General features: G+C 41.1%; 1 protein-coding gene across 2 annotated transcripts in view; it reads right to left on the reverse strand.

Annotated features, from left to right (window-relative positions):
• LOC123257758 overlaps nt 1-20,269 on the reverse strand; it is a 33,445-nt gene extending 13,176 nt beyond the window's left edge. The window contains exon 1 of one of the 2 annotated variants that reach the window (XM_044717699.1): nt 19,970-20,269. Coding sequence is in view for 1 of the 2 variants with exons in the window: in XM_044717700.1 (XP_044573635.1) it covers nt 19,970-20,000 (31 nt within the window). In the remaining variant the exon portion in view is untranslated. The remainder of the gene's footprint in view (nt 1-19,969) is intronic. The other variant, XM_044717700.1, reaches the window with a different exon arrangement.
• Nucleotides 20,270-24,550: the final 4,281 nt, after the last annotated feature.

A 24,550-nucleotide genomic window follows, 5' to 3' on the forward strand; every position in this document is an offset into this window, starting at 1 on the left:
TTATGTATAAAATAAAACTATTACTCCCACAAAACTGTCATGAGCTGCCCAAAACATACCTGTTTAATCGAGTGTTCACTGTAAAACAAAAAAACTTTACAACATAAGACTTCGAAATTAAGGCGGGCGTACCCCAAGGAAGCGTCCTCTGCCCCACCCTATATCTTCTATATACATCAGATATCCCAACAGACCAGCGTCCAACTATGTCAACATTTGCCGACGATACAGCCATACTAAAAAGATCTAAATGCCCGCTGGAGGCATCCAGAAGCCTCTCCTCTCACCTTGCACTAATAGAAAAGTGGATGGCGGACTGGCGTATAAAGATAAACGGTGAAAAATCTAAACACATTACCTTTACTCTCAACAGACAAAACTGCCCCGCTCCAACTCTAAACAATACCATAGTACCCTCTGTGAATGAGGTCACATATCTCGGCGTCCACCTGGATAGGCGTCTTACATGGAAAAAACATATTGAAGCGAAACGGGACCAATTAAGACATAAATCCAGAGGACTGCACTGGCATATCAACCCTCGTTCCCCACTTCGACTGGAATATAAAGTACTACTCTACAATTCAGTCATAAAGCCTATCTGGAAGTATGGCTCCGAACTTTGGGGCAATGCAAGTAGTAGCAATATAGACGTTATCCAAAGGGTACAGTCTAAAATGCTCAGAACCATCACAGGAGTTCCATGGTATATTCGCAATCCATAGAGACCTAGGTATACCTCTCGCCAAAGTCGAAATTTATCAACTCCAGGAAAACTATAAAAGGAAACTCTCCACGCACCAAAATCCTCTAGCCAGATCGCTAAACCAAGTTAGTCGACAATCCCAATTAAGAAGAAATGACCTTCCAGCCCGTTGACATCGGAGGCCCCATAGTATAGATGTTTACAGACTTTTAAAATTGTTGTTAGTCTCATAATAAGAGAAGATCCAACAAATAAAAGATAAAAGTATGAAAAAAAAAAAATGCATAACTTTATAATCAAGAAAGATATTAAAACGTGCTTTACACCGTTAAAATTTTTTTTTTTAAATATCTGTTTCACTTTCTTTAAGACCAAGCGTCTGAATAGTAGACAAAAAAAATGCCCTGAAAATAATTAATAAAATATTATTTTTCAAAACTGGCTCATTCGATCTTATTTATATTGCCGTTGAGATGACGCAATTTTTGATATATCGCTTGTATCTGGCAAAATTCGTTAACTCAAGATATAGTCTTACAATTGCAGCTTCCAATTTTGTGCATCGAATCGGATATAGTGGGCTTATCTTTAAAAATTTTGCTTTTACATAAATTTTGTTTCAAATTTTTACCACGCCTCCTGCCACCCGGCATAATGACATTTTTAGTTATTATGCCGGGTGGCATAATAAAGGCGTTAGTTTTATAAACTATTTTTAAAAAATTACAAATAAAACGAATTTTGGCTCATTCGATCTTATTTATATTGCCGTTGAGATGACGCAATTTTTGATATATCGCTTGTATCTGGCAAAATTCGTTAACTCAAGATATAGTCTTATAATTGCAGCTTCCAATTTTGTGCATCGAATCGGATATAGTGGGCTTATCTTTAAAAATTTTGCTTTTACATAAATTTTGTTTCAAATTTTTACCACGCCTCCTGCCACCCGGCATAATGACATTTTTAGTTATTATGCCGGGTGGCATAATTAAGGCATTAGTTTTATAAACTATTTTTAAAAAATTACAAATAAAACGAATTTTTAGACGAGTCATTTATATTCTGTTTTCTATATTTTTTTTAGTAGTCAAGTTCTTACGATGCTGTCAATGTGTATCGGTGCATTGTCATGCTGGAACTTCCATTCTAGACTTCCAATGATATTTTTGACTTTCGGGAAATGCTTTTTCTGGCATATTAAGTTTCTTTTCTCCAGAAAAGATTATGCGGTACCATTCTCGGTTGAGAGTCAATTTGTTCTACAAAATGTAAGGGATTTTTTTGTAATTTACGCCGTTGTAAATGTTCTGATATACTAATAACTTGCCTAACTGTAGCTAAACTTGCTTTTGCTTACTTGCACAAAATTTTTCTTAATTTTTGCAGAAGAGTTATGTGAATGTGACGCATGTCGCAGAATTGATCTCTGGTCTGAAAGAGTAATTAAGCTATTGGTTCGACCTTTCATACCTTTCACCTTTTTCCATAATTTTAAGGACCCTTTAAATTATTTCCAACCACTTAATGACTTTGGCATATCCTTTTGGCACTTTTAAAGAAAGGCCAACCTCCTCGAAAGCTTGAAATTTTCTATTTTCTTTTTCATTTAACTGTTTGAAAAGTTTTTAAAAAAAATGCCACAGTTAAATTAGAAAATATGACAAAAAAAGACACGTGCGAGTAGAATTATTTATAATGCATAATTTTTTACACCTTCGTCACCAGTTTCTTTATTTGATTAAATAATTTTTTGTATATATAAATAGCTAATTGTCATAACTTTGCTGTATTTTAAGCTAGATGGATGAGACTTTTTACCGCAACCCAATCCGATCTGCCAAATTTCATAAAGATCGACCGACTATATCCTATAGCTGTCATGTATCTAAACCATCGGAAATGGCACAACCTGGCTATTTTTAAAGATGCTTGGGACTGTTTTCAACATTCACTATCACTTTGTCGAAAACCTTCATAGGGGTTGCAGTAATGATTAGAAGAGTCTTAGCATATGATCGAGGTTTTTCCATCAGAGACTTTGCGGGACCAAGCCAGTATCCAACATTTCTCTGATCTGAAGCAATTGTAGTGGGCGTTTGCAATAAATTCGATTAGAAAGAAATATCCTATCACCAAGACTTTTGCAGCAACAACAGTAATGAAGGTGTCCAACGGAAAAAAAGACCGGTGCCACAGCTGTAAGTCGCGAGGTCATTTTGCCAGAGATTGCCGCAAGCCGAAAGGACAGTCCCTGGATCGTGTTTTGGATGCGGCGAGATGTCACTTTGTGGGTCAATACGCGATGAGAAAGAATTTCAGCGAATTCAACAACACATGGTATTTTAAAATCTATTTTTTAAGCAAATCTAAACTGTTTATTATTAAAGAAGAACTCATAGACTCGGGCAGCCTAATTTCTTTTGTTAAAAAAACGCGCGTTCCAAAAGAAATCTCATTAGATGTAGTATTGCTACTGGTGGAAACGCATCTTACAAGCAAATACAACTTTCTAATAAGAGTCTATACAATCTATGGCACAGATCATCCAGATGAAAAATCCCACGGCGGAACTGGAGTTCTAATCAGAATCTATACCTATTTTCTTTTTCGTAATCTTCTATCTTATATAGTGGTTTTATGTTATCTATACTATTAAAGTACATGGGTAGCTATACTATTAAAGTACATGGGTAGCTTAGTTTTACCAAAACCTAACTCATTTAGACAATAACTGCGTCCCATAGAGGGGGTCGTGTTGAAGCAATAAACAAAATATTGAAGCCATATAACCATATAACCCAATCAGTTTTATTTACTGATGTATAAGATACTGATTGAGATATAAAATCATTATTATTCTGTGGTTTCTCTCTATTGTTTCAACGGTTTAGTGGTGATGTGAAGTTAATGTTATATTCTGTATTTTTAAGTACTTGCACAAGTCGTTAATACAAGAAATCTTATATTCTATTCCTATGTCCGATATGAACGTTTTCATTGGACCGTACTTTAGAATAAAGGATTCAAATATTGCAGTTGCTACAGTCGCTGAACTTTTGTTTGCAGTTGGTATAGCAACCAAATATTTCGACAAATCACTTACGAATGTGACTGCACATTCATTTCCTCTTTTACATTTAGGTAATGGACCAATTGTATCCACTACACTCTGCCGAAAACCTTCATACGGGTTTCAGTAATGGTTGGAGGAGTCTTATTACTTTTTGCTATTTTGGTTTTTTGGCATTTTCGGATGTACTCAGTTGACGCATTTGATGCCGATACGACTGTGTTAGCTGCATATATACCAGGTTGAATTTCCTGGCTCGAATGCCTGAATTAGAATGCTATCTTCATCACTGTGGACCACGAGGTGGCAGTCCACGAGGTGACGACCTGCATGCCTTGGCGTGCGCGAGCTGATATAGCCGAAGAATAAAAAATTTTCTGAAGGCATCCGATCTGAATGAATTATATACCCATCAAAAGGTATTGTTTTAATTAGATATTTCAAAAATTGTTGGAAATTGTTTGGTTTGAAAGAAATTAGGGTAAAAGTAAAAAAAATTATCACTAAATTGGGGCTGGTAGCGACATTTTAGTCATAGATAAAATATTTTTCTTTATTCGCATTTTTCGATTTTTACAGCTCTTTCCAAATAAAGGCAGTTTGTCCCGCTGTTTGTCTGGTTGTTTTTTTGCACTATTTTTTTCTTGGCAATCCTGAAAAAAATGGGAGATATTTGTTACTAAAATATGAGCAACATTTGTTCTAAAACTTTTTAATATATCTTAAGATTACGTTAAAAAATTTAAAAAAACGATATAAGATATTCAACGTGCCTTATACCGTTGAAAAGGTTTTTTAAATATTTATTTCACTTTCTTTATAAGATAGTGAGATAGTTAGATAAAAAAAATACACTGAAAATAAATTTTTTTTTAAGAAAAAAAAATTGTTTTTCGAAATTGGCTTATTTGATCTTATTTACGTGCAATACGTGGAGATAGCACTTGAGATGTCGCAACTTTTGATATATCGCCTTTATCTGGCAAAATTCGTTAACTGATGATATAGTCCTATAAGTGGAGCTACCAATTTTGTGCAGTCACCTGTGAAGCTTGGTTTTACGGACACATACATATGTACATACATAAATATGTATATGTCGGGAAACAGTAGAATTCAAGGACAGAGACAAGAACAGAGTTGCCGCGAAGTTCTAAATTCGGGGAATATAGAATTCATGCGAAAGGCATAGCAGCAGAGACGATGGTAGTCTCTGCTGGTGAGTGAGGTCCGCTCACGAGTTACCAGAAGTTTAAAGGGATGAAAAGAGATGACGACAGAGGCTAAGCTTGAGAGAAGGCTAAGAGAGAGAAGGTTGAGAGAAATGATCGATGAGAGAAAATGAGTCAGTCGAGTGATGGTAACGAACGTGAGCGGAACTTGCTGTGCTGCCGCATCGATTTTATTAAGTGACAATGGAGGAAACTACTGGACATACTACAGGGATTACGGCTCTTACTACATATATTTTATAGGGAATTCTCCCAGATAAGCAGCTCGAAATCCAGATAAGAAGATCAGTTGGGAATTCCAAAAGACTGAGTTTACTTATAAGAAGCGAATGGTTAACAGAGTCAAATGCTTTACTGAAGTCAGTGTAAATGACGTCTGTTTATAAACCATTCCGGAACCCATCCGTGATAAAAGATGTTAGTTCCAATAAGTTGGTTGTGGTGGAGGTTCTTGAAGCCATTCTGAGTGATAAGTTTTTAAAAAAGCTTAGGAATTGCTGACAATTTAGAGATGCCTCTATAATTGCAGCGTCGGATTTTTTCCCTTTTTTATGCAGCGGAATAATGAAAGATTCCTTCCACATAAGGGGAAAGATTGAAGTTTCTCGCGATAGATTAAAAAGTTTAACGAGCGGTTTGCACAGAGCCTCGGCGCAGTACTTCAGAACACAACCTGGTACACCATCAGGGCCTGGGGAATACACGGGCTTGACCTTAAGAAGATCCGATAACACACCACTTTGATCGAAAGATTGGCAAAATATGATGTTGGCCGAAAAATTTGCAGGGCCATGCGTGGGGCTCAAACCCACGACCTCACGCTTAGCGAGCTCGTACACTAACCACTAGACTATGAGGCCCCCAACCAACCTTATATATTGCCCATCTTTCGGTCAAAGTGATTTGTTAGTGGATTTTCTTAAGGTTATGCCCGTATATTCGCCAGTCCCTGATGGAGTACCAGGCTGCGTTCTGAAAAACTGCGCCGTGGCTCTGTGCAAACCGCTCGTTAAACTTTTTAATCTATCTCTGGAAACTTCGATCTTTCCCCTTATGTGAAAGGAATCTTTCATTATTCCACTGCATAAAAAAGAGAAAAAATCCGACGCTGCAAATTATAGAGGCATCTCTAAATTGTCAGAAATTCCTAAGCTTTTTGAAAAACTTATTACTCCACTTTTGCAACAACTATGTAGTTCAATAATAACTCCGTGCCAGCATGGCTTTATGAAGCGCCGCTCCACCACTACCAACTTATTGGAGCTAACATATGGGTTCCGGAACTGATCTTCTTATCTGGATTTCGAGCTACTTATCTGGAAGAACCCAACGTGTCTTCTTTAAAGATGTTACCTCGCGTTTAGTTCGCGCAACATCTGGGGTGCCCCAAGGAAGCCATCTAGGACCCCTACTTTTTACACTGTTTATTAACGACTTGCCCCTTGCCTTAACTAATTCACTTGTACTTATGTACGCCGATGACGTTAAGCTATGTCTTCAGTATAAATTCACTAGTGTCCAGTCTAGACTTCTATCCGATTTTGATAAACTTCAAAATTGGTGTTTAGCAAATAACCTAAAGCTTAATGGATCGAAATGTAAACTCATACATCATCCGTCCGATTCTTGAGTATGGATCGTGTGTCTGGAGTCCTCAATATGGAGTACACCAAGATCACATTGAATCTGTACAAAAAAACTTCCTCACTTCTGCGCTTAGGGGACTTAATTGGGATGCAAATCTTTACCTCCCCTCTTATCGTAGTGGACTTTTACTAATCGAACCTGCATGCAAAACCCAAAATATGTGATATCAATTTTTGTGACGAAAATATGCTATATAGGTGTTCAAAATTGCATATAAAAAATATTCTTGTTCGGCACGTGCAAGAAAAACAAACAAAGAAAAAATGTGGCACGTGACGAATATATGATATCAGTTTTTTTTTTATACATACATCTTTAATTATTTAAAATAGAACACATAATATATAGAAATTAAGGTAACCTCTGGACAGGCGATTCACACAGTTAGCAATACTTTAAATGTAAGGATAAACACCAAAACTCTTTTTATTTACTCCATAGATTTTGATATTAAAGAAAGTGGAATAATTAAAAACCTCTCCAAAGATGTAAAGAATGTATCGATGGCTTCATTGGTTCTGAACTTATACGTATACTTAATTTAAAAAGGTTTTGGAATTTGGTTAGTTTCAAAATTTTAATTAAAAATGTTCCCAAAATTCTATTAAAAATCAAAAATTTTTTCGTAGTTGTGGGTAACTAAATTGTTTAAACAAATAAACAGATGAGACGCCGATCCTTATGAGAGTTTCACGATATAATAAATTACAAGGAAGGAAAGCTACCCTTTCAGTTAAGCAGCAGCTTATATTATTATTATATGTATCGGATCGTTTATAGTTAGTTATAGTATCCTTATGAGAAATCCCCATCAAATAAATTTTTTAATAACAAGAAAGGAAAGCTAACTTCGGGCGGAGCCGAAGTTTATATAACCTTACAGTTAAGTAGCAGCTTTTATTATTATATATATATCGTATACATCGGAACGTATATAGTTGGCCGATCTTTATGAAAATTTCATTGATTCGATAATCAATTTTCGAATAAAAATGTTGGTCGTTCCGATCCGAAATGGTCGTTCCATTTCCGATCGTTCAGTTATATGGCAACAATAGGATATAGTCGACCGATCCCGGCCGTCCCGTCTGTCTGTCGGTTTCGTAGTTTTGGAGCTATCGAGTTGAAACTTTGCACACATCCTTTTTTTCCTTGCAGGTAGTATATAAGTCGGAACGGCCGGGATCGGTCGACTATATCCTGTAGCTGCCATATAACTGATTAATCGGAAATGCCATAACTTTGGTGTTTTTTAAATTAGAGGGTTGGGACTTGGTACAGATTCCTCTTTGGCCGACTATATACGATCCGCTATATATCTAATAATAAAAGATGCGTGGCGCCACCTAGCGAACTGCGACTCAACTGCAAGGGTATATCATTTCGGCTCCGCTCGAAGTTAGCTTTCCTTTCTTGTTTTTGATTGAATTATATAAGAATTTTTTTCTTATTCAAAAGTTCTATAACTGGAGTTCTAATCAGAGAACGCTTTATATGAATACCATTTTCACAAAAGGTTTGCAACAAACTTCTTGCAGGTCACATCGATACAAATTCAGTCAAGAAACGGAAGACTTTTAATCGCTGCCGTTTACTGCCCTCCTCGTTTCTCAATCTCGGAAGGACCATTTATGGACTTCTACAATTCACTTGGGGATCGTTTTATAGCCGCAGGAGAATACAACTCCAAACATACGCACTGAGGATCACATCCAGTGACTCCCAGAAGAAGGAAATTGTACAATGCATATCTTGCAATCAAATAAGTGCCAAAGCAGTCTCGGTCTTATCATCAGACCACTCGCCTGTGCTTTTAACGCTTCTTCAAAGACCAGAAATAACCGAACACCCCTCAGCCTGACGTCGCCAAAAACGAATTGGCTAGAATATAAAAAGGACGTGAGTGCCCACATAGAACTCGCCCCGGAGCTTAACATGGAATCGGATATCGACTACACTGGAAGAAGTATTCGTTGCGGCAGCTAAAATCTATACTCCTCAAGGGAAGGAAGTAGACCGAAACAAATACTACAAATCCAATCAGCAAATCAAACAGGTCGTGTGAGAAAAGAGGCGCACGCATCGTGATTGGCAAAACAGCAGATTACCAGCTTCAAAGCAACGACTTAAGGAAGGAACTCGATCACTCGACCAGGCTCTTCACCAGCAGGAAGAAAATGCATAGCTGAGGTACATCCAGAATCTTTCACCAATATGCACAAAGTGTCCCCTGTGAAGGACCCACTCAAATCTTAACGCCCCAATCGAAACGACCACCCCGATAAGAACTTCTTCGGGATGCTGGGCTCGTAGCGACAAAGACCGAGCTGAAACATTTGCTACACATCTCCAAAGTGTCTTCCAGCCAAACTCAGCCAGAGGCTACCCCTCAAGTAAAAAAAAGAGGGAAAAGTCATAAGAGGGCTAAAACCAAAAAAGGCTCCTGGTGGTGACCTACTGACGCTAAAGATTCTGATTAAACTTCCAAAATGAACTTTAGAGGTCGTCTGCAAACTATGGGATCATTAATCTTGGCTATTTCCCAAAATTGTGGAAGAAATCCATCATTATAATGATACCGAAGCCTGCAAAATACCACACAACTCCGACATCGAACAGACCAATAAGCCTTCTATCTTGTTTGTCTAAATTGTTTGAAAAATACTTCCTAACTCGCATTATGTGTTCCAGATGTGGTATCTGGAAGTTTGCAAAATTATCCCGGCACACCAATTTGGCTTCCAAAGAATCCACGGAACCATCGAGCAAGTGAACAAATTAACATTCGAAACACGCTCAGCCTTCGAATGGTGAGAATATTGTAACGCTACTTTTCTTAAGTTTGGCTTAATGGACTCATGTACAAAATAAAAATGCATTTGCCAACATACACCCACAAGCTACTGGAATCTACGCACACTAGTCTCTCAGTTTTAGAGCTATCGAGTTGAAACTTTGCACACATCCTTCTTTTCCTCGCAGGTAATATATAAGTCTAAACGGGATCGGTTGACTATATCCTATAGCTGCCATATAACTGATTGATCGGAAATGCCAAAACTTCGTTGTTTTTTAAGTTAGAAGAATGGGACTTTCTATGCATTCATTTGGGCAAATTTATCTGATCTGCCAAATTTTATAAGGATCGGCCGTCTATATCCTATAGCTACCATATAACTGATAGATCGGAAATGCCATAACTTGGTTGTTTTACAATTTAAAAGCATGGGAGTTTCAATGGATTCCTCTTTGGGCAAAATAATTCAATATGCCAAATTTCATAAGGATCGGTCTACTATATATGATCTGCTATATATCTAATAATATACGATGCGTGGCGCCACCTTATCGGACTGCGACTCAACTGAAAGGGTATATAAGCTTCGGCTCCACCTAAAGTTAGCTTTCCTTTTTGTTTTGTATAGAGCTGGGGGAAAAAAATTTTAAGCATTGTTGTAAAAGTCTAACGGCATATTTTCTTAATACATTTTAAATAATAGATATTGAACTTGCAGAAACTCTTTTAACGGTAAAAAAATATTTTCTCGATATGTAAATAAAATGTAAAAAACGCGGTTTTTATCATAAAAATTTATCATAAAAAGAGAAATCGTATCACTTTAAAGGTGGCATAGATATTTTTGTGCAATCAAAAAAGTAACTTAAACAAAGATTTTGTTAAATTTTTTCGCCCAGTGTAATCTTTGTTCTCTTTTGATATTCAGTTTGAAAGATTATTGTAAATCTATTAATGATAAACATAGTTAAATTGCTACACTTAATGGAATGTTCAGTTCGAATTTATTAAAACGAATTCTCGATATACACCTGATTTATAAAATTTACATTTATGAATAAGAAAACCCTTGAAAATCAAACCACAATATTTACCCACATATATCGTAAGATAGTTTGTATTTTTAATTATTAATATACCATATTTTATAATGTATGAATAATTAACCCTGTTCTCCATGCTGATCGAGAAGCCGCCGTAAAAGCTTGTTGAGAAAAAGGGGCCTAGCAAATATAATAGACGGAAGTATAGGCTATGGTAGGTGGAATCCAACAGCGACTGGTCGTCACCAGTAGTCCTGGTTCAGGACTACAAAGCCCGGAAAGGTTAGGCTCTGTCTCGGAAGCCGAAAAGTGAACGCGTTGTCTGTCATGGACGCACATTTTTGCGTGCAACAGGTCAAATATTTGGGGCACGTGATTGGGGAAGGTGTTATACGCACAGACCCCGATAAAGTGGCGGCAATAGAAAGGTTTCCACTAACCCTCTAAGACGTAAGCCTTCCTAAAGGCACGTATTACGTTTTTGGCCCTAACAAATAAAGTAACAGCTTTTTAATCGTTTAAATAATTTTTGGAGGTTGAAAAGCATATTGAATTATAAATCTTAGCTTTAAAGATCTCCGAAGCTCTTAAAGGCACTTATGCTTAGGAATACATAAAGCATATGTTGTTTCGCGCATAAAAGTTGTTTATTTACTTTTAAAATTAAGTTGAAGATTTACAAATATATAAAAAGCGCATGCTTTTGTGACAGCGAAAGAGCGATACGTGCCTTGAGGCCCGTTTGGGGATCCAAGACAACTTTTGTTGCCAGCTAATAACCTCACAATTCATAGCAATTTATGTGTTTGTTTCTGTTTATAGAGTGATTTTACTTACTTTATTTGTATTGGCGATTCATTCGCATACGCATACCGCTTTGAGATCTACAGCTGTGCAGGTGATAATGTGGTCTTACCTGGTCACTCAGAACTTGGTGCTTCAGCCAACATTGTATCACTTTTAAAAAAAACCGTAGAAAGATTTAAGAATCACATAACTTACTTTGATAATTTTTATACATCTTTGCCTTTGATGGTTTATCTAAGAGCGATAGGTATTTATAGCCTTGGCACGGTGCGAGGAAACCGTATCCCCTATTGCAAACTATCAAACGATATTGCCATCAACAAATTTCCAAGGAGTTTTTCGACTGAGTACGGTGGGTCCTCATGTGGTGTCGATATAACCAATGCACTATAACCAGTTATATTCGAAAAAAAAACTCTCGTGAAAGAACTGCAAAGGCTTCTCGCTTTGACAGAAAGGCTAAACGACACACTTCAATTGATTGTCCCCAAAATTGCAATGCATATGCACGAAATGCAGTATTCTTTTTACTGCACAGCGAATAAAAACTGTTTTGTAGAATACCGTAAGAAAAAATAAATTAAATATTCATTACTTGAAAATGTTTTTTTTCCACTCAAAGCTCCAAGCGTGCCTTCAGGCCCGCTTACCTTTCTTCTCACCTTACAGGTGAACCGAAGATTATACGATATTTGAAAGCATATATTTGAGCTTAGAAGCATTCATTCACTTTAAAAAAATTATTTGAATAATTTTTATACCCTTGCAGAGGATATTATAATTTTGGACAAAAGTGTGCAACGCAGCGGAGGAAACATCTCCGACCCTATAGAGTATATCACTTTCTTTATCAGGATCACTTTCTGAATCGATATGAGTATATCCGTCTGTCTGTCTGTTTCTACGAAAATTAGTCTCTCAGTTTTAAATCGAAATTGGCATAACTTTGGTGTCTTTTAAGCTAAAATAATGGGACTTTCTACGCATTACATTTTGTTCTGCCAAATTTCATCAGGATCGGCCGACTATATCCGATAGCCGCCATATAACTGAACGATCGGAAATGGCACAAACCTTAACTGCAAGGGTATATCAACTTCGGCTCCGCCCGAAGTTAGCTTTCCATTCTTATTATACCCTTGCAGAGGGTATTATAATTTTGGTCAAAAGTGTGCAACGCAGTGAAGGAGACATCTCCGACCCTATAAAGTATATATATTCTTGATCAGAATCACCTCCTGAGTCGATATAAGCATGTCCGTCTGTCCGTCTGTCCGTCGGTCCGTCTGTCTGTCGGTTTCTACGCAAACTAGTCTCTCAGTTTTAGAGCTATCGTGTTGAAATTTTGCACACATCCTTCTTTTCCTTGCAGGTAGTACATAAGTCGGAACGGCCGGGATCGGTCGACTATATCCTATAGCTGCCATATAACTGATTGATCGGAAATGCCATGACTTCGTTGTTTTTTAAGATAGAGGGTTGGGACTTTTCACTTTATTTGACCAACATATCTTATGTACAAAATTTCATAAGGATCGACCGACTATATCCTATAGCTGTCATACAACGATCGGAATTGGCATAACTTTGGTGTTTTTTAAGTTACTGGTACTGGTGTTTAATGGGACTTGGTACAGATTCTATTTTGGACAAAATAATCTGATTTGCCAAATTTCATAAGGATCGGCCGACTATATACGATCTTCTATATATCTAATAATATAAGATGCGTGGCGTCACCTAGCGGACTGCGACTGAACTGCAAGGGTATATCAACTTCGGCTCCGCCCGAAATTAGCTTTCCTTTCTTGTTTTCTATTATTTATGTATGTATGTAGTATGGTTGGCTGGTATGGCCTTTGACCGATTTGTTGAAAACAGAGGAAGTTCCAAATGACGGATGAGGGAAGAATGGCATTCGCAGAATTAAAGACTAGTGTGATGCCAGGATTGAGGCGAACGGTAGGTAAAAAAAAGGATTTGAGGATGATTTCAAAGACACTCGGGTTAGGTTTAATTCTCTTTCCTTTCTTTATTATAAAAACGAATTTTAGCGGCAAGAGATAACTCCAAAAAAACTTAAGCTCATTCCAGAGATGGTAAAATTCTCAAGTGATAGCACAGTCGGTGGTTATCGATATACATATGTATGATATGTTAGTATATACTATGAATATGTACATATGTGATTATATATTGTGAATTATGAATTCAGCATGAACATCCCGCCCCCTTGCAACGCAGTTGCAAATTTGGGCCTTTTGTCAATCTGATTTGCCATATGGCCGCACGGGCCCGACAAAATCCATCCAAAGGAGGAATTTTGGGCGACAGGGGATCCTCGTTGACCAGCAATGAATCCTGAACGGATGATGTGAGGATACACTTCGGCCCCTAATACCAAGAATATGGTACTCGGCCTAAACCAGCGTTCATCCGCCAGGGCGAGGTTTGCGAAGGCTTCGTATGCCGTCGGATCGATTTCCCGTGCAGGCGATCTCTGCTGTAGCTGGGAATCAACGTGGAAGATGACTTCCTCGTCCAACGGCCCCCTGATCGACTGGAGCCTCGCTGTGCACACACCATCGGTCCCGACGCTTGTGACGGAGAGGCCCAAGGACCTTGCCAAGGATGCACTGATCCGACTGGTAGGACAGCAAGGGTCGATCAAGGCCTTCAATTCGAACTTCTTGACTCCGGTGTTGATAACCACCTCAGCCGTAGGCAAGACACTCGTGGCATTATGTTGCAGGAGGGTAGACAGCGTAGTGGTATAGGCGCCACGCTGATCCTCCTGAAGCGCAGCAGGAGAACTAGGCCTGGCGGAGCTCAACGGCTCAACCCCTAGGTCTGAATCCGACCGCCCCAGCGGACGGCGGTGAGGGGATCTGGATGGTGACCGCCTACGGGAGGAGCGGGAACGTTGAAGTGAGCGTCTTCGACGGCCCCCTTCATTGTGCAGATGCAGAAGCGTGTGGTGGTCCCTTTGGCAAAGTCGACACTTTCCCGCACTGCGGCAAGAGCGCCCGGAATGCTCATGGGCTAAGCAATTGCTGCAGTACTTATTGATAAGTACTGCTCGCAGGCGTTTCTCGGCCGTCAGCTTGAGGAATTGCTGGCATTTCCGCAGTGCATGAACTCCTCTGCACACTCGGCACCGATAGGAAGCGGTTCCTTGCGGCGGATAGTTTGGCTTCTGGGCCTTCGGACGCGGTGCCATTTTCTCTGTATGATAAGGAAAGAGAAGTAGAATTAGTGGTATCCAAAAACATATGACTAGACGTGAACATGGACAAACGAACATTGAAGAAGCATAGCGTAGGAGTTACTTTAGGAAGAAGTATTAATTTCGCGATCGGCCGACGTATTACGCCTCTTGACGTAAGAACATCCACCACTCGGACCTTGTCGTCTGCACCTGGGCAAACCTTCTGAATTCGGCCGAGGCGCCATTCGTTCGTGGGCAGGTTGTCTTCTTTTATGACAACCATGTCATCGACCTGGAGATTCGTAGTTGGTGACTGCCACTTATTCCGTTTGTGGAGCTCCTTTAGGTATTCTTCCTTCCATCGGACACAAACTTGTTGATGAAGGCCCTTTAAACGTTGCCAACGGTTGATGATGGATACTGCGTTAGCTTTAATTTCTGGTTCGGCCAGAGCTAGCAGTGGGCCACCGATCAAAAAATGCCCGGGAGTCAAGGCTAATAAGTCAGTAGGATCCTCTGACATTGGAGAAATGGGCCGTGAATTGAGACACGCCTCGATTTTTATTAATAATGTCGAAAGTTCTTCAAACGTATATTTGACTGAGGAAGCAGACTTGTAGAAATGCGCCTTAAAGCTCTTCACTCCTGCTTCCCACAGTCCTCCCATATGTGGCGCACTTGGCGGATTGAAGTACCAGGATAGGTTTTGGTGGCTGTAGTGTGCAGTGACCATCTCTCTCGTTGCTTGTAGGAACTCCCGCGTGATAATGGCTGAGGCACCCACAAATGTCTTACCGTTGTCTGAATATAATTTCTGTGGGCAGCCTCTTCTACCAGCCAAGCGCGCAAAAGCCGCCAGGAATTTCTCACTCGTCAAGTCTGACGTAGCTTCAAGGTGGATTGCCTTTGTGCTGAAGCAGACAAATACACACACGTAGCCCTTTGTGATAAGGCACGCACGGCCCGTATAATTTTTAATTTCAAAGGGACCGGCAAAATCTACGCCAGTGTGTGTAAACGGACGTGAGAAAGTGGCCCGTTCCGCGGGCAGCTCCTCCATGAGTTGGGTCTGCAACCGCTTTCGGTAGATCAAGCACACCTTGCATGCACTAATAGTAGCTTTTAGCAAAGTTTTAAGCTTTGGAATCCAATACTTGGATCGAATGAGTCGCATTAGGAGCTGACTCTCACCATGCAAGGATATGCGGTGAGTAAATCGAACCAGTAGACGGGCCCATGGACTGGAATATGGTATTATAATCGGATGTCTCTCATCGTAGGAAAGCGTGTCAGACGCAACAAGCCTGCCCAATGCTCGCAGTACCCCTCTGTGGTCTAAGAAAGGATTCAGGTTTTTGAGAGGGCTGGATGATGGGATCTGTTGCTTTTTTAACAAGCAACTGTATTCTTTTGGATACCCTTGCCGTTGGGTCAGAACATGAAGACACTCCTGTGCCTCTCGGATTTCGGCGGTACTGATTTCAGTTGGCAAGACCGTAGATGGAACCTTGCAACGCCTTAGGAACCGCAGGACATAAACGGTCACCCGGAGGGCACGACTTAGGTCTGAAAAACGATCAATGTAATCCTCCGATGGTGGCAACTTAGCCAAGTTGCATTTGATAGGACGCTGCTCAAGTTCTGTCTCAGGTACGGATTCTATTGGAGTAGGCCATTGCTCCTTAGGAAGCTGTAGCCATTGTGGGCCATTCCACCACAAGTTACTTGAAACGAGATCCTGTGGAGCCACGCCTCTACTAGCCAAGTCAGCTGGATTGAATTCAGACCGCACGTGAAACCCACGTCTACGGACTGTGTAATCTTGGCAATTCTGTTTGCCACAAAACATGTCCAGGTACATGGCGGTTTGCTTAACCATGCTAGCACTATCGTGGAGTCCGTCCAGTAGAATGTGTCGAAGTCATTAGGAGGGAGTTGTGGAACAACCGATTGGAATAACTCAGCCAGAAGAACTGCACCGCATAATTCAAGGCGTGGTATGGACATGGTCTTTACTGGAGCCACGCGAGTTTTAGCGGTCAAAAGAGAAATAGAAACCTCCTGAGCGTGTGCAATTCGGACATAGATCGCGGCTCCATATGCTTGCTGCGATGCATCGCAGAAGCCGTGATATTGAACTTTGGATTGTGGACCAAATTTCACCCATCTTGGAATTCGGATTTGGTTTATAGTAGGATAGCTCATAAGAAATTCGTTCCATTTTCCCATGAGCTCAGCAGGGAGTGGATCGTCCCAACCCAGCTGTTGGAGCCAAATCTCCTGCATAAAGATTTTTGCTCGGATCACGAAAGGTGCCAGCCATCCTGCCGGGTCAAAAAGTCTTGCAATTTGTGACAGTACCTCCCGTTTACTGAGGACTGCCTTTGGAGTAATATCGGATGGGGCGAAGAAAAATTCATCTTTATTTGCCTGCCAACGAATCCCGAGAGTTTTGGCAGTGCTCTGATCATCTAGCTCTAAGAAACCCTCTCTTAGCAAGTGATCTTTAGGAATGTCCTTGAGAATGCACTTGGAGTTGGACGTCCACCTGCGCAACGGAAATCCTGCGCTCCTGACCGCCGCACGTAGCTGCTCAATAGCTACACCAGCAGATTGCTTTGTGTGCGCCCCAGCCAGTACGTCATCTACGTACATAGAAGTAGAAATAATTTCACTTGCCAATGGAAAAGTCGTTCTCACATCTTTCGCCAACTGCTGCAATACTCTTATTGCAAGGAACGGAGCACAATTTACTCCAAATGTGACTGTTTTGAGTTCATAGTCACAGATTTGGTCATTTGCATCACGAAACAGGATTCTTTGGAATGGAGTGTGCTCTGGAGCAACGAGAATTTGCCGGTACATTTTCGTAATGTCGGCATTGAAAACGAAGCGAAAGAACCGCCAGCGTAAGACCTGCAAAGTCAAATCGGACTGTAACACAGGCCCTGGATGAAGGATATCATTCAGGCTCTTTCCATTGGAAGTAGGGCAGGAAGCATTGAATACTACACGAACCTTGGTAGTAGTGCTATCTGGCTTAAAAACGGCGTGATGAGGCAAGTAGAAATTCTTCCCACTAGAGTCTGGAACGATTGGAGACATATGCCGCTGGTCTAAGTAATCCCTGATTACTGCTTCATATTCTTCTTTAAGAGTTGGATTTTTTCTCAAACGGCTTTCGTTCTTTAGGAATTGAGCCAGTGCTATGGATCTTGAATGCCCTAGATCAATCCGATCACAACTTCGGAATGGTAGGGTGACGACATATCTCCCAGTGTCATCTCTCCTTGTTGTTTGCACAAAGTTCTTCTCACAGAAAGAATCGGACTCTTTTACCGGCTTCCCTGGAAGATCTTTCACCTCCCAAAACTTTGTGAGAAGTTTCTCGAGTTTAGCTTCAGAGCTTATCGAGACCTTTGTGGAAAAGTTCGAAATAGATTTTGGCACGGCCTTGGAGACTGGCCCACTCAGGATCCAGCCAAATACTGTTTCCTGACCTAACAGAGTGCCACAAATCTTTGTCCTCGAGCCACTCAGAAGAATAGACGGAAGAATATCCGCCCCAATCAGCAAATCAATTTGTGAGCTCTCGAAAAACGAAGGATCAGCCCATGTAAAACTGGGAAGGTCCTTTAACTGCTCCTTTGGTATGGAGTTTGAAGGCAACTTTCCGGATAGAAGTGGCACGACAAATGCTTCTGCCTCGATGTGTAGTCTAGGTTTTATTGGCGACCCAATTTGAAAATGGCACATCTTAGTTGATTGGGCAGCTACTGCTTGATTTAAGCCGGAAACTCTAGCTTGTATGGATTTGTACGGAAGCTTCAAAATCCTAAAGAGACGCTCCGAGATAAAAGTAGCCTCAGACCCGGAGTCAAGTAAGGCCCTTGCAGTATATGTCACTCCTAAGTGACAGACATTTATCATTGCCGTACTTAACAGCACACCTTGTATGGCTGCCGCTAGATAACTTTGCACATTGGTAGGCGTAGTGGACTGTATAGTTGAAGTAGTAGGATTATTATTGGATTGAATTGTAGTCAACTGAGGAAGGTCAGCTCTGTGCAGGAGCGTATTGTGGTGCCCTTAACACGTGAAACAATTGTGCTTACTGGTACACTCTTTAAGTTGGTGTCCCCCAGCGAAACAGTTTAAGCACAATTTCTTTCTCCTTATATATGCGGATCGTTCACTGACGGGCATTTGGAGAAACCGAGGACATACCCGCACTGGGTGATTCTCTTTTGCGCAAAGGTCACAGTTTTTGGGTCCTTGCGTCACGTTGGTCTCAAAGGAGTTGATCCTTTTTGAGCCTGTGTTCTTTGAAGGCGGTTGGGAGTTAACCATCTTAATGCTGGAGCTGGGTTTAACATCCTCTATGGCTTCCAGGGTGCGATATCGTTCGCTGAGAAACGAGTTCATTTCATGCCATGCGGGTATCTCGCACTTATTGGACAAGGATTGTTCCCACAAAGAAAGGGTCAATTTCGGAAGCTTGGAGGAGCAGAGAAATACGAGAAGACAATCCCAATTATCGATTGAAATTTTGGAGTGTTCTAACGCCGTGAGACAGCCTTGGATGGTACTTTGCAGCTCTTTTAAAGCTGCACCGGACTCAACAACCACTACGGGAAGATTGAACAGGATTTTTAATTGGCTGTTGACAAGAAGACGCTTGTTTTCATAACGGTCACAAACCGCGGTCCAAGCCGATCCAAAACCGTCATGCGTGAGTGGAGATTTTGCTACTATAGCCTTCGCTTCTCCCTCTGTTTTGGCATTTAAATGGAATAACTTTTCCACCGGCGTCAACCTCGGATTGTTGACATAGATAGCAGTGAAAAGGTCGCGGAACGTTGGCCACCGTAAGTAATCCCCCCTGAAAACTTCAGTGTCACAGGGCGGAAGTCGGCATCCGCTAGACATGGACAGTTGGGCAGTACTTGATGCCCTTGTAAGAGTTGGAACGGACATTCTTTCGATAACCTCTGTTAGCTGGGCTACACAGCGTTCATAAACGGAATAGCAGTAGTCATACTTGGCTTCTATTGCCTGCCACTCACCACTGCTGGAGGCTTCCTGCTGGAGAACTTGGGAACATTTGTCGTACTCGCTCTCAATCGTCTCCCAAAGTTTCTTTACGTGGTCACGGCGGACCTCAAGGGCGTATTGAGTGGACTCAGAAGTCGATGGTTCATTGATCTTGGCCTCAAAATGGGTTAGTTTATCGCACACGGAAATGAACGTCGCAAGAGCCATCGTGGTTGCAGAAACTGTCTTCCGAGTGACGGATCGGGTTCCTATTGGGGTTCGTGAGATGCTCTGCGGTTTTGGTAGCGTTGGCGTCAGGGACTCGCTCTAGGATCTGGTATTCGCAGATCTTGCTAACGGATGCGAAGGAGGAACTGGAGATTAGGATGTACTCCTTCTTATAATTTTGACGGGTGCAAAACCTTTTGGTTTTGTCTCTCGTCCAGAGGACATAATATGGGAGCCTTGGATAAGTTCAGAGGATACGAACCCCCAAAGGTTTCGGGTTATTTTTTTTTTTTTATTTCCTTTCTCTTAACGCGTTAAATGGAGTAGTAATATATAGGATATATAGGAATAATATATAGGAATAATAGGAATAATATATAGGAGAACTTTTCTAGCAGCCCTCGGCAACAATTTGTATGTATGTATATGCAGAAGATGAGGTGATAGAAGATGATGATATTTTTATATATATTTTTTTTGAAGATGATAGTAGGAATGAATAAATGTGGGTAAATATGTTTCGTTCGTTCGTTGATTATATATTGTGAATTATGAATTCAGCATGAACAACTAGGTTGTGTTCAGCACCAGTTCTTAGAAGTCCGGATTTTTGATAGCCTTTTTATATTTACTGCGACACAAGCAAAAGGAGGCGTTTTGGTCCAAAAGACAAAAGATGGAGATGAGTACCAAATCGCTTATGTGTCTAAAATGCTTAACAAAGCCCAGCGAAATTACTCTGTAACAGAACAGGAGTGTCTTGCGGCAATAATAAGTGTTAAACGCTTTTGTCCTTACGTAGAAGACCATGACTTTAATATCGTAACCGGTCACACATCACTCAAGTGGTTGATGAGTCAAACGGATTCCCGTTTAGCGAGATGGTCTCTCAAGTTACAGGCGTTTAGGTTCACGATTGAGCATCGTAAAGGGTCGCTGAATGTCGTTCCGGATGCCCTTTCGAGAGTAAATGAGGACGAATTGGCAAGTATAGATGCCTCTCATGGGTTAATAGTAGGTACCGCCTCGGAACATTTTAGAAGTCCCGAGTATATGAATCTGATAGATAGTTTTAAAGCCAATAGTGCGAAATTCTCTGGCATAAAGGTTGTGGACGGATTAGTATATAGGCGCTCAGAACACGCAACAGGTGAGCCACTCCACGACGTATACATTTGGAAGCAGTGGGTACCCGTACAACTGGTATGTGATGTTTTGAAGAACTCGCATGATCATCTGCTTACATCTCACGGCGGAGTTCACAAGACGCTTGAGCGAGTATGACGCTATGGGTAAGGCTCCAGAGTCTGAAAAATTCTTTCAACGGATTTTTATTGATTTCCTGGATCCATATCCATATCCGTTCAAGGAGTGGGAATAAAGGTATCTTTATAGTCTTACACCACTTTTCAAAATTTGTATTGGTGAAAGCCGTTAAGAAACTGGAAGCAGGAGTCGTGATTAAGAACCTAAAAGAAGGTTGTGTCACCTTAGCGGGGTTCCAGAAACATTTGTATCTGATAATGGTTCACAGTTTAGATCAGAACCATTTCAAAAGCTTCTAAGGGAATATAGGATTACCCACAAGCTGACTGCTATCCATTCGCCACAAGCAAATACGTCAGATTGCGTTAACCGATCAATAATTACGGTAAATCGATCTTATGTTGAAGTCAGCTATTTGCTGTGCTTTAAGGCCAGCCACCCATTCGGCAATTGGTACGTCACCCTATTATATGGTATTTGGCTTTGTTATGGTCGCTTGAGGTTTTGCAGGATAGAGGAGTAGCATTCAATAAAGAAGACTCACTTGAATTGGCTCGAGTTAAAAAAAAAAAACAAGAAAAGAAAATAAAAACGAAAAATTAACTGAATTTGAATACCAAGAAGTATGAAATGAGAATGTAATTAAATGTTACCTAAATTCTGTTGTAAAATAACTTAACGTAACTGTTAGGAAGTATGTAGAAGATAAAATTCTTGCAAGGTCAAGTAAAAGGAAAGCTCTCATGCAGAATAATAAGAAAAAAAATTATATTATAAGATCGCGTAAATATCAATGAATCATTTAGAGAGAAGAGCTTAACATGAGAATTTGTCTACAAGAGAACTAACCTACATATTTTAACGTAGAAGAGAATTGGTAGATAAAGAGCCGCTCATAATAACGTAAACGGCGAGTGAATATTGTAATGATAAGCAAGATAACATAAAGATTTGCTTTTAAGCTCTTTCTCTATTCCTAAATTTTCAGCTGCAACATTCATGGAAGCGCTTTCATCGGTGGATCAACAGGTGAGCGATTATAACGCTAAATGATGTTTTGGTGAGTGTTGGCACAACAAGGAAACTAATGAGAGAGGAGATTATTAGAGTACCACAAGAATAATTCATTAAGGTGAAATTGCAGATGTCTATGAAGGAAGTGGTCAGAGAAAGAAAAACAGAGCTTGACATCATGAGTATACATAAGTAGCATAGCTCACGATACTAGGTAAGTCGTTAACAGAGAGGATAAACAGAAGAGGTCCTAAGTAGCTGCCTTGCGGAACACCAGATGTAACTTTTATAACATGAGATGTGATGTTCTTGAACAAAACCCGCTGCGTACGATTCGATAGATATGAAGTCATCCACTGTATGATATTAGGAGGAAAACCCATAAGATAAAGTTTCCGGAGAAGGAGACGATGATTAACAGAATCGAAAGCTTTGCTAAAATCGATGTAAACTACATCGGTTTTTATTTGTTTTAGATAACCCTTGTGGACGATCGAAGTGAATTCTAGCTTGCGAACATTTGTTGTTGTAGAACGATGCTTGACAAAACTATGCTTTTGCAATGATGTTGCAGTTGCGATGTTACCAGTTTCTCCAGCAGCTTGGGAATCGCAGAAAGTTTAGCAATTCCGCGGTAGTTTTGTATAAGTATTTTAGAACCTTTCTTATGAAGCGGAATAATAAAAAATTCATTTCATCTCTTGGAAAGGCATTGTTGGGCCAAGCAGCCACCAAAGAATTCATCTAAAATAATTATAATATGCTAAGCTGCAGCTGTTGTTATCAGCATGTTTCGTCTCTGTTTTGTCCCCACTTTCGCATGCGCTTTATTGGCATTTGTAGCGTATGCGCTTTGGGGAGCTTTAGTTGAGCTTCTGCGCAAGCTCTTGTTTTGGCGTTTGTTGTGATTTGGAGTTTATTGGAGCCGCTTGTATTAGGGTTAAATTGAGCCCAAAATAAATATATTGAAACTATAATTTGAAACGCGTATAGTTATTCGGTTGCTATTAAAAACTATTAATAGCTCAACATTTGGTGACCCCGACGTGATCTCATCCCGGTTGATTATTGTGATCAACATTAAAAGTGCCAAGAAAACGCCCTTGTTGTTGTTACAAGTTGCATTTTAATCAAATAATGGAGTCTGGAGCTGAGACTATTGGAGCTGCTGCCGCGAACCGGGAAAGGATGCTGCGGAGAAGAGCAGAGGTCACCTGCCAGGAGATGGAGGCGCTGCATCATAAAGTGAAGGCTGCGGCGCGGACTGAGGATTGTACTATTATGGCGCTGGAGTCAGTGGAGAAGCGTTTGCGTGAGCGGTTCACCGCGCTTCAAGAAGAATTGGAGGAGCTTAATTTTAGCGAGATCGGGAGTGATTTGTATTGGAGATTCTCGCAGCTGGCGACTGATGTGGAAGTGGAAATTCAGGTGGAGGTTGCCAAGCGCTCCATGAGAATCGCTGCCCACTCCACACTTCTCGAAGGTGCCAGTGTATCGCCAATGCCATACAAACCAGCCCCCTCCTTGCCACCGTTGCCGATGCCAACATTCAGCGGCGGCTATGCCGAGTGGCCGGATTTCTGCGCCCTATTTAGGACAACCATCGACAGTCACCCGCACTTGACCAAGATGGAGAAGCTCAGGTGGCTCATTTCCTGCCTGCGGGACTCAGCCCTGGAGACTGTGAGGGCGCTAGAGATTACCGACGCTAACTATGATGTTGCCCTTGACCTTTTGCGCAACCGTTTCAGCAACCGTCGGTTAATCTTCCAGGCTCACATCAACGAGATCCTGCAGCTAAGGGTGGTTGAGCCGGGATCCGTTGCTACTCTTCGGGAGTTATCCGATCGATTCAATGGACATATGCGGGCCCTCATGAGTTCCGGGACGTTGGCCGAAATTCAAGGGTGCCTCCTCATCCAGATCCTCTTCCAAAAGCTGGACCCCGCTACAAAGGCCAAATGGGAAGACTCTCTGGCAGGAAGCACTGATGACAGCCTTCCATCTTGGGAGTCTATGGCACGATTCTTAGAGCAAAGGTGCCGGACTCTCGAAAGCGTTGACTTTTCTTTGGCGTATTCACCAGTTAACCAAGTAGGCCGAGGTAGATCGTCCAATAACCGATCCTCGTGCATGGTTATTAACGCCAGTCCTGTTCTATGCGCCCTGTGTGGTGTTTCGGCGCACGAGCTTCCAGCTTGTCCAAAGTTCAGTGCTTTGCCAATTGAGGAACGATACGACGAAGTGCGGCGTCTGGCTCGCTGTTTTGTTTGTCTGGAGGATGGCCATCTCGCTCGCGGATGCTCAGCTTCCCGCTGCTCGACGTGCAATCACCGTCATCATATTCTGTTGCACCCTCGCGGGCAGGTTCACCCGCACGAGTCTCACGTCCCATCGGTGCAGTTGCTGGTGCGAACCCATCCCGCTCAATCAACCCTGTTATGAACCAGGATCGCAATGCTGAGCTAGTGCTCCTGCCAACAGCAAATGTACTC

Source organism: Drosophila ananassae (genome assembly GCF_017639315.1).
Source record: "Drosophila ananassae strain 14024-0371.13 chromosome 4 unlocalized genomic scaffold, ASM1763931v2 tig00000061, whole genome shotgun sequence".
Taxonomy (NCBI): Eukaryota; Metazoa; Arthropoda; class Insecta; order Diptera; family Drosophilidae; genus Drosophila; species Drosophila ananassae.